Below are 16,196 nucleotides of genomic sequence, written 5' to 3'. Positions count from 1 at the left end.
GGGCTAGGTCATTTATGGGCCCGCCCAGCACAGTATATAAGGGGAGAAGTCAGCTCTCCCCCCAAGGTAGACATCACCTTACCTAATTTGGCTACCCTTTCGTACGGACACTGGCTTGATCGTCGGAGTGTTCTTGCAGGTGGCCATCCCCCCTCTCCCGTCCGTGCATCCACCGGTTTCACCAGCCTCCAGCTCCGGTCCAGGAACCCGTTCCAAGCTACTTCAGGGTCTCCCTCTCTCAACCATTTACCCTCATCCGACTCGTCGAGCACCCGAGATCATCAGGTGACGAACAAATGTCTTCTAGGCTGCATCATCTATTCATCTTGCTGCTATTTGTGAAGAAGGTTATGGGCATTTCTAGCAAAACATGCTTAAACAGAACCAAAATGAAAGGAAAAATCTATCCAACTCAGGTAGGGAACAGCATATGTAAAGGTTGTGTTTGGATTATGTTCTTAAAAAAGAAATATAAAGTCAAAGATATCAAGACAGATGGATAAAGACGGATTTGTGAAGTATAAAAAACTACTACAAGAATTTTCTGTTTTCAGCATAAGTAATTATTTCTGCTTCTATCTTCCTAACCAAAGTTTCTATCTCTGCTATATTTGTATTTATGATTAGCAGAGTTAATTAGTAAATCTTTAGTAATCTAGATAACCCAAGACATATCATCCTTTTCTCCAAAGCCATCCACCCAAGTCTGATGTATGTGCATCCAGGTAAACTGATCCTCTGCATCAATCTGCCGAAATATAGGTAGGTAAAAATGAAATTGTAGAATACTAATGAGGTAATTCCAAAAAAGGAAATTAAGAACAAACGTTGACATTGATACCTTCGAATTCACCAAAACCTTTGTTGAACAACACCTCAACTCGTTCCCTGCTTTTGGACAACAGAGGACAAAATAAACTCTCAACAGTTCAAACAATGATGATTATGTATGCAACAAAGAGAAAATGAACAAACGAGAATCATTTTTGTACTAATCAAGCAGCGCAAGTTCCCTAAAGTACAATATGAATATGATTAATGAAAAGTTTAAAAAAGAAAATATAATGACAAACAAAAAGAATTGAAAATTGCCTTGCAACGAAAATGAGGCAAGTTATAAGCAAATGAAAATCAGGATTCATGCAAATCATAAATATTTAATATCAGAAAATGTCACAAGTTTCTGTAGAATAAGGCAATAAGCTGTGCACACTCTCCTATAAGTTGGTCATAACCTTGTGGCTAAATAAGGATGTCTTTACCAACACATGGTTGGTTGGAGTGGAGTGGCATACACTCCTTTCACTTAACTAGTGATTTCAGGTTTGATTTGATGGCATGGAAAATCGGTTCTGGGTGAGCCATGCCAGCTATGGAATCTCAAATGCTCAAATAGGATTGCCTCTAATATGAAGATACTTATGGTTTCACCCAAAAAATAAGGATATCACTCATGTATCACTTAGTTATGGTCATAAATACTGATAAAATTTTGTTGTGCCACCTTCAAATGCTGATTGATTGATAATTAGTATCTAATGATATATAGGAAATATAGTTATATTAACCAGCAGTATAGGAATAAGAACTTTCCAGAAACTTAAGATACAATCGAAAGAAACACAATTACTTCTACAGTTTTTATGAATTACGAAAGAATACATCATGCTTTGACTCTCATTGATTCTGATTTGTTTTAGTTGGGAAACAGGTGCCATTTATCTTTTAACTGTCAAATAGTCTTTCTGGTATCTTACTATATCTAACTTAAGAATACCAAAGAAGATGCAAGCTAGAATAATATAAAGATCATCGGTAACAGAATTTAAGACTAATAAACTAATATATGATATAAATATCACCTGATAACTCCCACTTGTCAAATTTGACTAGCCATGAGCCTGAACTAACCATTGAAGTAGATATACGATCAACCCAAACCCGGAATTCTACTCCCTGCTTGTCACCAAACAAATTTACTATAGTATCTGTTAGCTGGTGTATAGGTTGGTCAACTCCAGAGGGATGGACAAAATTTCCAGTGGAATGCTGCAAAAACCCAAATTTAAGGGAGAGAAAAATATTGGCAACCCTTCAATTATCAAAACTGAAAACTCCTCTAGCTTCAAATTGTAAACACCTCTCATTCAAATTTTTTTAAAAATAAAAAATCAGGAGAGTTTTAATGGCTGCACCCGGGTTTGTAATAGGAAATAGTGTAAAAAGGCAAACATAAACTGAAGCAAAGGAGCAACCAAATAGGGAATCAACTAACCAACAAGAAACTAAGCAAAAAAGTGTGATCACCTCCGCTGTATTTATCTTAAAAGTTAAAACAATTTCTTTCCCTTACTATTATCTAACTACCAATTATTATCAACTAGTATCACATCACTTTTCTTGGCCCTGTGGGAACCTACTATACTGAAGCTGCTTTGGAAGTAGGAATGGACAACTTGGAGAAGCGGATGGATGATGTTGGAAATAGAGTTGGCCACCCAGAGAATATGATCATTGTAACTAGTTGTATAGAATATTAGCACTAATAGGAAAGGTCACTCTGATTTAATTATAACTATTGACTATATCTCCTCCGTATATATCTTCCACTACCAATATCAATAACAAGTCAGTTTTCTATTCTCACTTGTTGACAGGGGAAGGAACCGCTCGCGCACACTTAGTCACCAGCGTGACAAGCACCTGAAGGGGTGGACATGTTTGAATGGTGGCATTCCGAGGAGTGCTACTCAAGCTTGTCATCACCTCCAACATACAAGAAACCACAACTATTGTTCGTGGGATAGTAAGGATAGTACTTGTTTTTCTCATGCAATGGGTCTTCATATTACAGGAGATGAAACCAAATGGAATAGCCAACCACCAAAGAATCATATGACCTCGTGTACACTAAGCCTTTCCTAGTGGTTTTAATACCCTAGCAGTTTTAATTACTCAATATCACTGATCCATGTAATGAAGATTCATCCAAGCCTTACAGTGCTTGTGGCAAACAGTTCTATCATTTCACATTCATCCATTCAAGGGACTAGCTCTGACTGGTTTCAGAATGAATTTAAAACTAATTCAGAGTTTTACTGGAGAACTTACAATGATTGATTTTAAATATTGCACATACTCCTCAGAATTTTCAACCTCTGCACGCCTCCATCTCTCATAAAACAAGTAGAACATCACTACCTCATGGCAAGGCCTAAGAGATTTCCTGTTGTACATAGAGTCCCTAATATCTCTTGGAGACACATTTGGACCTAAAGAGAATTTACTAATTGCTTGGATAATACCATCTGCACATCTCTCAGTTGCATGAATGATTTTAGGACTGCCTGCTGCATTTTCAGCATACCACTGAAGCAACTCTTCCTGTGCATTACTTACCTGAAAATTAAGGGTATTGGTTTTAACAGTAACATCAGAATAAGGAAACAAAGTAGACATAAATATGGTGAGTTTAGTAATTATAATTTCAGCAAACCATGACACCATATACTCCAGGCACAGTGAAGAGTTCAGCATCATTTCCAGAATCACCACAAACAAGAGTGTTGAGTGGTCTTGATCCATCAGCTTTTAACTTTCCCAGTAAAAATTCAAGAGCCTGTCCTTTGCCAGCAGCTTGGGGTAATATATCCAAAGCAATACCATTGCTATATATAATTTTCACATCTAACTGGGAAAGATAAGGAATTACATCAAAAGTAACAACAGCACATCTTTAACATTGTAATAAAACATCAGATGAAAACTACTTATGTGTCTGTTTATGTATACCTCTTTGTCTGTACACACACAGGCAAAAGGCAAGGCCTTTGAATGAAGTTGACAAAGTCTTGCCATTATGGTTGTTTATGAACTATAATCTTACCCCACGTTTTTCAAGACATCTCGAGAGAGTTTGCATGACTTTTGAGGCCTTCGTTTTATCCAAATAAAAGCTAACCTTGTGAGGCCTTTGCTCAGTTTCAGACTGCAATTACTCCAAAAATGTCAAATTCAGCAAGTTGTTAAGTGAATATAATATTCTGCTCTTTTTTCCCCCCTTTAAAAAAAATCATTCATTTAAGGTCATTCTCCTTAGCATGATTCAATAGATAAGAACTGATATGCATGTTAAGCATCTTAATTTCTATCAATAGATTTATATAATAGATACATACTTGAAGAACAAGCTCAGGTAACCTAGCTGTTTCCTCCAACACTATGTCTCGGTTCCACTTATGATTCAGATAATGTTCCCATCTGTCATCTGGTACCATGGATTCACCATATGTAATCTCAGTTCCCACGGACATTATTGTTATGTCAGGGGTCAATAAAGGTTTCTGCTTTCTTAGCTCGCAATATATAGTAGGCGATCTCCCAGTGGAGAAGACTAGAAGAGAATTATGACGATAATAAGCTTCCCATAGTGCATTAAACCTTAGAAGAGCTAGGTTCTCGGGATCATCATGGTCTACCTGCAAGTGCAACAACAGAAACAAGCTTCATCACATTTCACCGAGCATCATCTCTAAGATCACCATAAAAAAATATGATAGCTACCATTGTGAAATCAAGATCTGATACTATCATAAGATTGGCAGAACCATTGAGCTGATCCATTAGTTTTTATTCTTCTTCACTGACGGAATTTCCCCAAGGTTTACCTTGTAAGAATCTTCAACAGTATGCACCTGCACAATTTCCACCATGCTAGTTTCAAAATTATTCAATTCAGGGTCCTAATCTCTCTTCAAAATCCGAAACAGACAAAGCTCTATCATACAATGCTTCCAAATAAAAAGCAGAAAAATAACATTATAACCCAGAAAATAAAAGATCTCTGGTGCAAGTTCAAGACCATAATCTCACAAAAAAGAGCTCACAAGAAGTAAATCCAAGCACAACAAGGGTTGTTAAATGGAACAATCCCTACACGCCTACTTATGCTAACAATCTAGGTCAAGTATAATAGGTACACAGTACTGCAAGTAGCAGAAGCATAGTCCTATAATGCATTACTAGCGAACCCAGTATTAGCTATGATTAGTTTAATAAAGCTAAATAAAAATTGTATCTGCTCATCAATTAAAACATGAATCTTGAAATAATTATTAGTTTATCCCTGGAATTGGATATCCCAAAAACTCATTTTTCAAGCGTGCTGTTAAATTGACAATTTAGCAAATACAGATACTAAACTCTGCCACACTAAAGATGATATCCGGCATTACTTGACAGTTAAAGCTAGAGGCTATAGGCTTTAATTAATCCAAGACATTCGGATTCCGGACAAACTGTTGATATATAAGTTGATAGTGTGAGAAGTGCATATTGAATAAGGACACTGAAGTGTGAGTTGTGCTGATTCAACATGATGGTTAAAACAGTTAGAAAGCTAGAGGATCAGTTAGAGGTTGTTATCTTTAGTGACAGATATTGAAATCTAGTTGGTTAACTTAAAGCAAGTTGCAGAGTTAGCTAGGTTCACTAAGATAAGCTAGATATTTTTATATATAAGTAGAACCTCCATTACAGCAGAACCTCCATTTCACTCAATAAATCTACAGCTCAGAATAGATTTCAACACAAACAGAATTATTTACACCTAGAACTTGCAACAGTAAAAAAAAAATGAGAGATTTTTTCGGCCATACTGGAAGCACATTAACGTCTATTGAAGCTTCAAGGAATTACCCGTAGACAAATTTGGTTCAATCGAAATTCAGCAACAAATTTGACTCACGTGTGATTGCATTGAGGAATAAATAATAAATAAATAAGATAGCATATGCACATCTAAACTACATGGTTTCCAAATTATACAAACCTAAGGATGGAGAAACGACGTAAGCCAGAATTGCATTTCATGTTCCAAATGATTGCGGAGGTGATGAAAAAGAAAAAGAACGCAACCGGATATATATATATATATAAAAGGCAAGGAGATATTGAACGAGAAACTCACAAACAGTGTGAGTAAATAAAGAAAGAAAGGAATAGGAATTTAAAGAAAATAAAAATAAAATGATTTCGATGTAATAAATTGGAAAGCATAGCTCACCGTTTTCTGCTGAGAGGAAAAGCTGGTTATCACTCAAGAAGGTACTGCAGTTGAGAGGGGGCATTTTCCGTTGGTGCCGTCCAAATTGGTTATCAGTGAATCTAAGCGTAAAGCAAAGATTCCTCACTAACAGTAACACATTGTTTGGATGGGTGAATATGGATGGAAAGAAAATACGAAGAAAGAAAATGAATGGAAATGTGAGTTTTTTATTGTTTGGATGAGGAAGGAAAATAAAGTGGAAAGAAAAAAATTGATGTGGGATTCATAAAAATATTTTTTTTAATAATGAGATGAAAATAGAAGGAAAATGTGTAATAAGTGTAAAATTATCAATTTGTCCTTTGATTAATTAAAAAAATAAAAGATATAAGGATATTAATATAATTTTCTTCTATTATAATTTTCTCTCCTCCCACTTTTTTTTTTTTATCTATTTTCTTTTTATCCAAACAACACGTAAAGCAATCCATTTTTCTTTTTATTTTCATTCCTTTCATTTTCTTTTCTTCCATTTTCTATTATCCATCCAAACAAAGTGTAAAATTCGTACAATTATTTATTTTGATCCTCAAAATTTAAAATTTTTTATAATAATTTTCCATTTAAATTGGGACACCAATTTAATCTTTCGATTTTTTTTAAAAAAATACTACTTATACAATAAAATTTAATTTTTATCAATTTTTAATATTATTTAATTATTTTTTAATTAAAATATATTCCTATTTTTTAGATCGATTAATTTAAATTTTAAAAACTAAAATTTTTTTAATTTCTTACATATTTTATAGTTAGTTATTGTTTTTTTTTTACGTTCCTTCTCTCTTCATAACATGATTTTCTTCTTTCTTCTATTTTGTTGCAATATTTCAATTTGTATCTGCAGAAAAAAAGAATTCAAAGTTCAGTAACCGTAATTTCTTTTTCAATTGTAACACATTTAAAATTATTAAGATACAAAAAATGATTTTAAAACATATCTAAAATCATAAATCTAAAATTTAAATTTAAATATTAAAAAATAATTGTAACACATCTAAAATTATAAAGTGATACACAGAATATTTCTAAAACACATTCAAAATTGTTAGAGATATAACAATTAGTATTACCTTTTCTTATCAGCTTAAACTTTTAAGATGAGTGGTTTCATAATATGGTATCAGAACTCTATGCCCGAAAGGTCAAGATTTCGATCCTTACTGAACTCCCAACTTAACCTTTTGGTATTTGGGATGAGTTGTTTCATAATAAAAATCATTAGCGACGTTGATAAAACCCTTAAGATTTACTTTTAAATTTTTACTAAATTTATATTTTTCGAAGTGTATTTAAATGATAATATGTTAATAATTAAAAATAATAAAACTAAAACAGAAAATTTAAATTTTAAATTTTAGTTTTATTTAGTTTGTATTTTAGAGGTTTTTTTTTTTGTTTTTGGTTAAGGTATTTTAGATGTTGTTAAGTCAAAAAATTAACTAACATAATTGATGATGACAAACATTAGATTATTGGGCTAATTATCCAATTAGTTTTAATTGAATTTGGTCAAGTGTTGCAGGCCAAAAAGAAATAAAGAAGCAGCCCAATAGGATGGAGATCAAACCAGAAATACAAACGGGCTATAACTCACTTAAACCCCAAATTGATTGAGATAGGAATTCAAAATGTGCTGAATGGTAAGTGAATATAATCCAAGTCCAAGTCATCCCTCTCTAGCTGAATTCTCCAAGGAGTAAAGCAAAATGAATCAAACGGGCCAAGCAAATCAAACCTGATCCAAGCCTGATTGTTTCTCTCATTCAAACCCTTCTAATTTGCTCTCACCAAAAGCAACGTACACCTTTTCCTATTCAGTCAGAACTCAGAAAGAGAAAAAGAAAGCTTAGTCTCTAAGTTGTTCACCAAAGAAGCAAGAAAGAGAAGGTTAAGCAAAAGGTTGAAGTCTAATCACCGACATCAAACTATATCAAGAAGTCAGAAGCTAAAAGTGTGTCTTGGGGATCAAGTTGATTTTCAATGGCCAATATCTGGGTTTACCATTGAAGATATCTGTTTCTGCTGTTCTGTGGCTTTCGGTCAACAAGAGAAGGTCAGAACCAAAGTTCCTACTTTGAGGATTAATGGAAAAAAAGTGAGTTGGTGATTTAGTGAAGCACAAAGCTCGAGAGTTGACCTAGGAGAGAGCAACTCAGTAACATGCAAGGAGATACAAAAGAAGTTGGTTCACCATTCAGAAGCCAAGGAGAGATAACCAGTGTTTTGAGGTGTATGTTCTGAAAAGAGTTCTTTAAAGAAGTTCATCTACTTGGACAGTGCTTCCTAGTCAAAGGAGCATTCCGCCAGAATGAAGAACTGAATCAGAGGCTAGCTAATCTGGTTTATCACATAGCAAAGAGGCTATTGAAGCATAAATCTCCTTCATATTTTACAAATTGTAATTTTCTTTTTAATGTTTATCTTTCTGTAATTTCTTGAGGTAAAAGGCTGAATGAGAGAGTCATTGAAAAAGCCTAAGAGTTGAAAAAGGCAGAGAGATACACATGAGTGAAAAGCCTAGAGTTATTTCAGATTTCTTTAGGTTATGTATGTGTCTTGTATCTTGTACCTGTGAGGTACCCCTTTCTTAGTTGGGTGAGCACTAAGAGTGAAGAGTTAGGTATTAGCATAACCAAGTCAAGTTAGGTTAGAACTTGAGTGTGAAAGGATTGTGTCAATCCTATGGAATTGGTGTATATAATACTTTAACTATAGTGGAAATTCCACCACTATTGTGGTGGAGACTGGACATAGGTTGCATTGCACAAGGCAACCGAATCAGGATGCATGTTGGTGTCAGCTTCTCTCTTCCCTGCTCTGTTCTGTTTTTCTGATATTCATGAGACAAAATGAAATTGTCTCATAAATTTTTCGCTGCTAAGTTCAAACAGATTCAGATTGCAAGTTTGTTTTAAAAGGGTTATTTCAGTAACTTAAAAGAATGTCATAGATTCAACTCCCCTTCTCTAAACTTTCTACAACCTTCAATTGGTATCAGGAGCCATGGTCTCAAGAATCAAGCTTCACCAATTGGAGCAAAGGTCCAATGGCGAACAACTTGGGTACAACCACGGTTTCCTACACTCTAACTGAACGCCAGTCAAACAATAGGCCTCCCTTCTTCGACGGAAAGAACTATGCCTATTGGAAAGAGATGATGAGGATCTTTATCCAATCCATTGACTACAACATATGGAAGATCATTGTGAGCGGTCCCAAGATTCCAACAAAAATAAGTGCTGATGGAGTGGTGACTCCAAAAGAAGGAGCTAAATGGAATGAGGATGACAAGAAGAAGATGGAGCTGAATGCTAAAGCCATCAACCTTCTTCACTGTGCTATCAGCTTTAAAGAGTACCGAAAGGTGTCTAGATGTAAGACAGCCAAAGAAATCTGGGAAAAACTCCAGGTTACACACGAAGGCACTAAATAGGTCAAAGAAACGAGGATTGATATGCTGCGAAAAGAATACGAGATGTTTAATATGAAGGATGGAGAAAGCATTGATGAAGTGTTTGAGAGATTCTCAATCATAACCTTGATGCTATGGGTACAAACTACTCAGAACAAACTCTAGTGAGAAAACTCCTTAGGAGCCTCACAAAAGAATGGGAAACCACTGCCACTGTCCTAGTCGAGAGCAATAACCTAAGCCCAATAACCTATGATGAGCTGAGAGGAAAACTCCTTGCCTATGAAACCACACACACAAATCCAGACTCAAAGAAAATGGGAATAGCCCTCAAGTCAAAAATAGAATCAAAAGAGAGTGGGTCTAGTGATGGTATTTCAGATGATGAGCTTATATTTTTTGTTAGGAGACTTAGAAGGATGATGAAGAACAAGGGAAAGTACAAGGGTTCAAGCTCAAAGGAACACAAGATGGACTGGAGTAAGGTGACTTTTCATCATTGCAAGGAGGCTGGATATTTCAAGCAAAACTGTCTGAAGCTTAAGAAGGAGGACAAAGGGAAGAAAGAAAAGAAGAGAGTGCTCATGGCATCTTGGGAGGAGCTTGAAAATGATTCGAATGAAGAAGAAGATTCTGAAGGTGAAGACAAAATTTGCTTCATGGCTGGTAATGATCATCTTGATGAGGTAAATTATTATGACTTGTCCATAGATGATTTATATGCTATAATTGATGATCTTACACTAAATTTCTCAAAACTATTGGATAAGTACAATAAATGCAGATCTGAAAAAGATGTGTTAAAAGTTAAAAATGATTTTTTAAGAGAAAAGGTAAAAGAAACTGAATGTGCTTTGGATATTATTGAAGAAAATAGATTTCTAAAATTTGAACTTGAAAAACTAAAAGGAAAGCACATTGTGGATCCTTCTCAAGAGCTTGTTGCTGAAAATGAAAGACTGAATGAAATGTTTAAAAAGCTGAATGGTGATTTAGCAAAATTTGCACAAAGTTCTAGTAACTTGGACAAATTACTTGCAAGTCAAAGACCATTGTTTGAAAAATCTAGTTTAGGCTCTGTAACCAAGGAAAGTGCAATTTTCAATAATTCCTCTATGAAATTTGTGACTTTGATGACTGTGCATCATGTTATGTTTTTCTATACTTTTTCATATAAAAATCAATTCATAATGCTTAATTATGGGAGTGTTTTGGTGATTAAATTGAATATTACTTTGATTGCTTGAGTTAATAAATTTTGTAGAAAATGATAGAAAAAGAAGCAATAAAAGCACTAATAGAGTAAGCACACTCCCAAGGTGGCAAAAGAGTTGGAAACAAACTCAAAGAAAAGCAAAGAGGATTTGCAATCCTGACCTCTTCACACTTCAACAAGAATAACTCGAGTTACAAAGCTTCAAATGAAATAATCTCAGTGCCATTGGAAAGTAGACTTCCAGAGCTTTCTAACCATATATAATACTCTATAGTGGACACTGATTTGGGGGGACAAATTGCTATTCGTTTAGCTTCACAATTTCAGCATAAAACAAGTCCCTGCACTTCGCCAGACTGACCTTTTCACCTTCAAAAGATCATAACTTGGGCTAGAGAAGTCCAAATGACATGCTTCTAGTGGTGCTGGAAAGCTGAGATCTAGGGCTTTCCAATAATATATAATAGTCTATAGTGGGCATTCATTTTGGGAATGCAACAGACCAATCATTCAGCAAGCAAGGTTTCCCAAACCTTCACAAGCCCAAAATGCCACTTCAATGACACTCCGCATTAGGTCACTTCCAAATACTCCAATTCCTTCATTTATTCTTCAATGTTTCAAACTTCTATGAAGGGAATTAAAAGTTCACAAGCCCAAGTCAAGACACAATTAACAATCAATCAAGGCCACAAGAATCATCTAGAAGTAATTAGGAAATTTGCATTTGATTTTAATTTCATTTAAATTTGTAATTTAGATAGCTTATAAATAGGACCTTAGCTTCATCATTTGACACATACCATGGAGGGGTGGAGGTGACTCCACTCCCCTTTTACTCTCATTCTCTTCTCTTCTTCCATTTTCTTTTATACACACTTTTGTAAATATTTTGCTATGAGTTTCTAATTTCCAACATTTGGGAAAGAGAGCTCTATTGCAATTTAATGGGTTGATTTATTTTCATTCTTCATCTTCAATTTTTCTTTCATTGTTTCTTTAGAGAGAGTCTTTGTGCTTCAAAGATCTAATTACTATCGAGAGAGGGATTAGATCTATTTGAATTCTATGATTAACTTGGGAAAGGAGTCATAGAATTTAGTTTGAGGCTCCTTTCTCACAACTCTCTTGATTGATAATTCTTAGCTTGATATGTGAGATGTAATCACTTTGAATTGAAATCTTGAGGGTTGTGTGGCTCTAAATTAGAGACCATACTTAATCTCTTCTCATGAGTAATTAGATCAAGAGACTGGCAATTGATCAAGTTAAGAGAAATCAAATCACCAAGAGATTGGGGTTTGAATACTTATGATTTGCCAAGAGATCAATGATTGCATGATTGAAGGGAGATGAGAATTGTTGATCTTGAGAATGCAATATCTCTTGATCCCAATGTTAATTTCATTCTTAATTCTTGTTATTTACTTCTTGTCTTTAATTCTTGTCATTCAATTGTTCTCTTTAAATTCTTGTCATTTACTTATGCACATTTATGGCTTTATTTACTTTTGCACATTTATGCCTTCCAAGTGTTTGTAGAAATGCTCCACTTGGTTTTACTTTCTAGTCATTTACTTTCTTGCACTTTACTTTCTTGTACTTTCCATTCCTTACAATTTACATTCTTGTACTTTAATTTTCAGCACTTTAATTTCTTGTCATTTACTTTCCTTGCACTTTATTGCTTTCATTTAATTTCAAGTCATTTACATTTTTTGTTGCTTATCACTTAAACTTGAATCGTCTAACTAGAATAATTAATCAACTATTGCTTGCTTAATCCATTAATCCTCGTGGGATCGACCTCGCTCTAAGTGAGTTTTACTACTTGATACGACCCGGTATACTTGCCGGTAGTTATTACGGAGAATTAATTTTTCCGTATCAGGCTTCTTCATCAAATACTAAATCCATATCCAACAAATCTGGTATTGGATATGTTCCCACACTTGAGGAGAAATTTGATGAAGTTTACACCAGTGAAACCGAGCATTCACCAAGAACTGAACCTACTTCAAACAGGTCAAGTTTGGGATACATTTTGAATAATGAGGTTGCTTTCAAAAAACCACCATTTTACAACAAAACCTCATATTCAAAAAGTCCAAAAGTCTTTAAAATTTCTGGTTGGAATGCCTTTGCAAAGAGGAACAATTATAACAAAAATCAGTTTGTCAAAAGAAATGCACCTCTTCTAAAAACCAGAAAATTTCAGTCCTTTAATCATTTCCTGCAAAATAAATCACCTCAATTTCAGCAAATATGCATCAGATAATCAATGTTTTAATTGCAAGAAATTTGGTCACTCATATCTACAATGCTTCATTGAAAAAAGAATTGTAAGAAACCAAATTTATAATATTGTGTGTGATTTCAATGAACTTGGGCAACCAAGATGGATTAACTTCAAAGGATCTAAATTAATTTGGATACCTAAGGTTACTTGAAGTTTTTATTGCAAATTTGCCTAGCATCCAAGAACAAAAGGGATATGTGGTACTTGGATAGCGGATGCTCAAGGCATATGACTGGAAGGTCAACTTTCTTCATCAAACTAAACAAGTATGATGGAGGTTTTGTGACTTTTGGAGATGATGGTAAAGGTAAAATAGTGGCTGTTAGAAAAGTAGGTAATAATCACTCCACTTTCATTGATGATGTCTTTTTGGTGAATGGCTTGAGGCACAACCTTTTGAGTATAAGTCAACTTTGTGATCTAGGATATTTAGTGACTTTCAAAAGACTTGAATGTTGTGTGGTAAATGAAAATACTAATGAATTACTTTTTGTTGCTAAGCGTTGCAATAATGTGTATGGACTTACCCTTGATGAACTAAAGGATCAAAATGTAGCTTGTTTTCATTCTAAAGAATATGAAAAGTGGCTATGGCACAAGAGAATGGGTCATGCAAGCATGTTTCAAATAAACAAACTTGTAAAGAAAGGTTTAGTAAGAAGTCTTCCTTTGACAAGGTTTGACAAAGACATCACTTGTGATGCTTGCCAAATGGGAAAACAAACAAAAAGTTCATTTAAGTCAAAGGAAGGCATCTCTACAAAAAGGCCATTTGAATTGCTACATATTGATTTATTTGGTCCAACAAGAACTCAAAGCCTAGGTGGTAAACATTATGATTTAGTGATTGTGGATGACTATACTAGCTTTGGTTGGGTTTTATTTCTTGCACACAAAAATGAAGCCTTTTCGGCCTTTGAAGCTTTTAGCAAGAAAATTCAAAATGAAAAGGATTTAAAGATCTCTTCTATAAGAAGTGATCATGGAACTGAATTTGAAAACTATTTGTTTGAATCCTTTTGTGAGAAATTTGGAATATCTCACAACTTCTCTTGTCCAAGAACACCACAACAAAATGGTGTTGTGGAAAAAAGAAATAGAAGCATTCAAGAAATGATAAGAGCTATGTTTTGTGAGAGCAATGTTCCAAAATTCCTTTGGGCTGAAGCGGTTAACACGGCTTGCCACATTTTGAATATAACCATCATAAGAAAAATTTTGAAGAAAACTCCTTATGAACTTTGGAAAGGTTACCCACCAAACTTGGACTACTTGCACATCTTTGGATGCAAATGCTTTGTTCTTAATAACAAAGATAATTTGGAAAAATTTGATCCAAAGGCGTATGAGTGTTTGTTTGTAGGATATTTCACAACTAGTAAAGCATATAGGGTTTATCATCAAGATGCTAGGATAATTGAGGAGTCCATACATGTTACATTTTGTGATACTAATTTGGTTCAAAATATTTTGAAAGACTGTGATGTAGGAATCAAGCTCAAAAGGATGATGAAACTGCACAAAATCATGAAGATGGAAATTCTGGACAAGCTGAACCAAAAACTGCAGTTGCTGAAAATTTAAGAGACAATTCTATTTTGTCTCATAAATCTGAAGGAGATCCTGAAACCACCAGTTCCCTTAATCCATTGGTGACTGAATCTGCCTTCAAGTCCACCAGACCTCGTGAATGGAGATTCTTGAAGAATTATCCTGAGAAATTTGTCATTGGGGATGTCTCTCATGGGGTTAAAACTCAGTCTTCAACTAAAAAGGCAAGTGAAGAGTCAAACGTTGCTCTTCTCTCTCAAATGGAGCCCGAGAATGTCAAGGAAGCCCTTGATGACCCTTCTTGGGTAAAGGTAATGGAGGATGAGCTTCATGAGTTTGAGAATAACCAAGTTTGGATATTGGTTCCAAGACCGAATGGAAAGAAAGTGACTGGCACCAAGTGGATATTTCAGAACAAGCTAGGAGAGGATGGTAGCATTGCAAGAAACAAAGCAAGGCTAATGGCACAAGGATATGACCAAGAAGAAGGAATAGACTTTGATGAATCTTTGTCCCTGTTGCCCGAATGGAAGCCATAAGATTTCTGTTAGTCTATGCTGCCTTTTGTGGTTTTAAATTATATCAAATAGATGTGAAATGTGCATTCTTAAATGGTGTGATAGATAGAGAAGTGTATGTGGAGCAGCCACCGGGTTTTGAAAATAAAGAATTTTCCAACCATGTTTTCAAATTATCAAAAGCTCTCTATGGTTTGAGACAAGCTCCTAGAGCTTGGTATGAGAGACTTAACACTTTTGTTTTGAAAAATGATCTTCAAAGAGGCACCACAGACACAACTCTATTTATCAAGAACTCTAACGATTCTTTCATTCTAGTTCAAATATATGTTGATGACATTATTTTTGGATCAGCCAATGAATCCCTTTGTATTGAATTTGGAGAATCATGACAAGTGAATTTGACATGAGTATGATGGGTGAACTTAATTTTTTTCTTGGGCTACAAATTAAACAAACTAAAAATGGTATTTTCATTCATCAAGAAAAGTATGCCAAGGAACTAGTTAAGAAATTTGGTATGAAAAATGTCAAACCCATAGGAACTCCCAGCACCCCAATTCAAAATTAGACAAGGGAGAAACTAAGAAAGATGTAGATGAGACTAGGTATAGAGGAATGATTGGTTCTCTTATGTACTTAACTTCCTTTAGACCTGATATTGTGCAAAGTGTTGGAATGTGTTCTTGATTCCAATCAAAACCAAAAGAGTTTCATCTTTCTGCAGTAAAGAGGATCATTAGATATGTTCATGGCACATCTAATTTTGGTCTTTGGTATCCTAAGATTGATGATTTTTCTACAGTTGGTTATTGTGATGCAGATTTTGCCGGTGATAGAGTTGATAGAAGGAGCACATCAGGCTTATGTTGCTTCCTTGGAAAGTCCTTGAATGTTTGGTCTAGTAAGAAGCAGCCAACAATGGCTTTATCCACTGCTGAGGCTGAGTATATAGCTGCATCTTCTTGTTGTTCTCAGCTCATGTAGTTAAAAACACAGCTAGCTGATTACAAATTAAATGCTGAAAATATTCCCTTGTTGTGTGATAATATGAGTGCCATTAATATTTCTAAAGTTCCAGTTTTGCACTC

At 34.7% G+C, this 16,196-nt stretch overlaps 1 protein-coding gene across 3 annotated transcripts; it reads right to left on the bottom strand.

Moving 5' to 3' along the window:
• Nucleotides 1–431: 431 nt before the first annotated feature.
• LOC112784279 (sucrose-phosphatase 1) lies at nt 432–6,258 on the bottom strand. Of its 3 annotated transcripts, none has more exons than XM_025827427.3 (9): nt 6,065–6,258; nt 4,564–4,694; nt 4,179–4,478; nt 3,887–3,988; nt 3,497–3,691; nt 3,112–3,399; nt 1,863–2,049; nt 842–888; nt 432–748 (listed from the first exon to the last, which is right to left on the bottom strand). In XM_025827427.3, the coding sequence occupies exons 2-9, from the start codon at nt 4,621–4,623 to the stop codon at nt 656–658; spliced, it is 1,272 nt and encodes a 423-aa protein (XP_025683212.1). In that variant the 5' UTR covers nt 4,624–4,694; nt 6,065–6,258; the 3' UTR covers nt 432–655. The 3 variants fall into 3 exon arrangements, with proteins under 3 accessions (XP_025683212.1, XP_025683214.1, XP_025683213.1); XM_025827429.2 differs by having other exon boundaries at nt 1,863–1,956; XM_025827428.3 differs by having other exon boundaries at nt 5,831–6,072.
• Nucleotides 6,259–16,196: the final 9,938 nt, after the last annotated feature.

Source organism: Arachis hypogaea, chromosome 20 (assembly GCF_003086295.3).
Source record: "Arachis hypogaea cultivar Tifrunner chromosome 20, arahy.Tifrunner.gnm2.J5K5, whole genome shotgun sequence".
Classification (NCBI taxonomy): Eukaryota; Viridiplantae; Streptophyta; class Magnoliopsida; order Fabales; family Fabaceae; genus Arachis; species Arachis hypogaea.
This window is presented reverse-complemented; position numbering and strand designations above follow the sequence as displayed.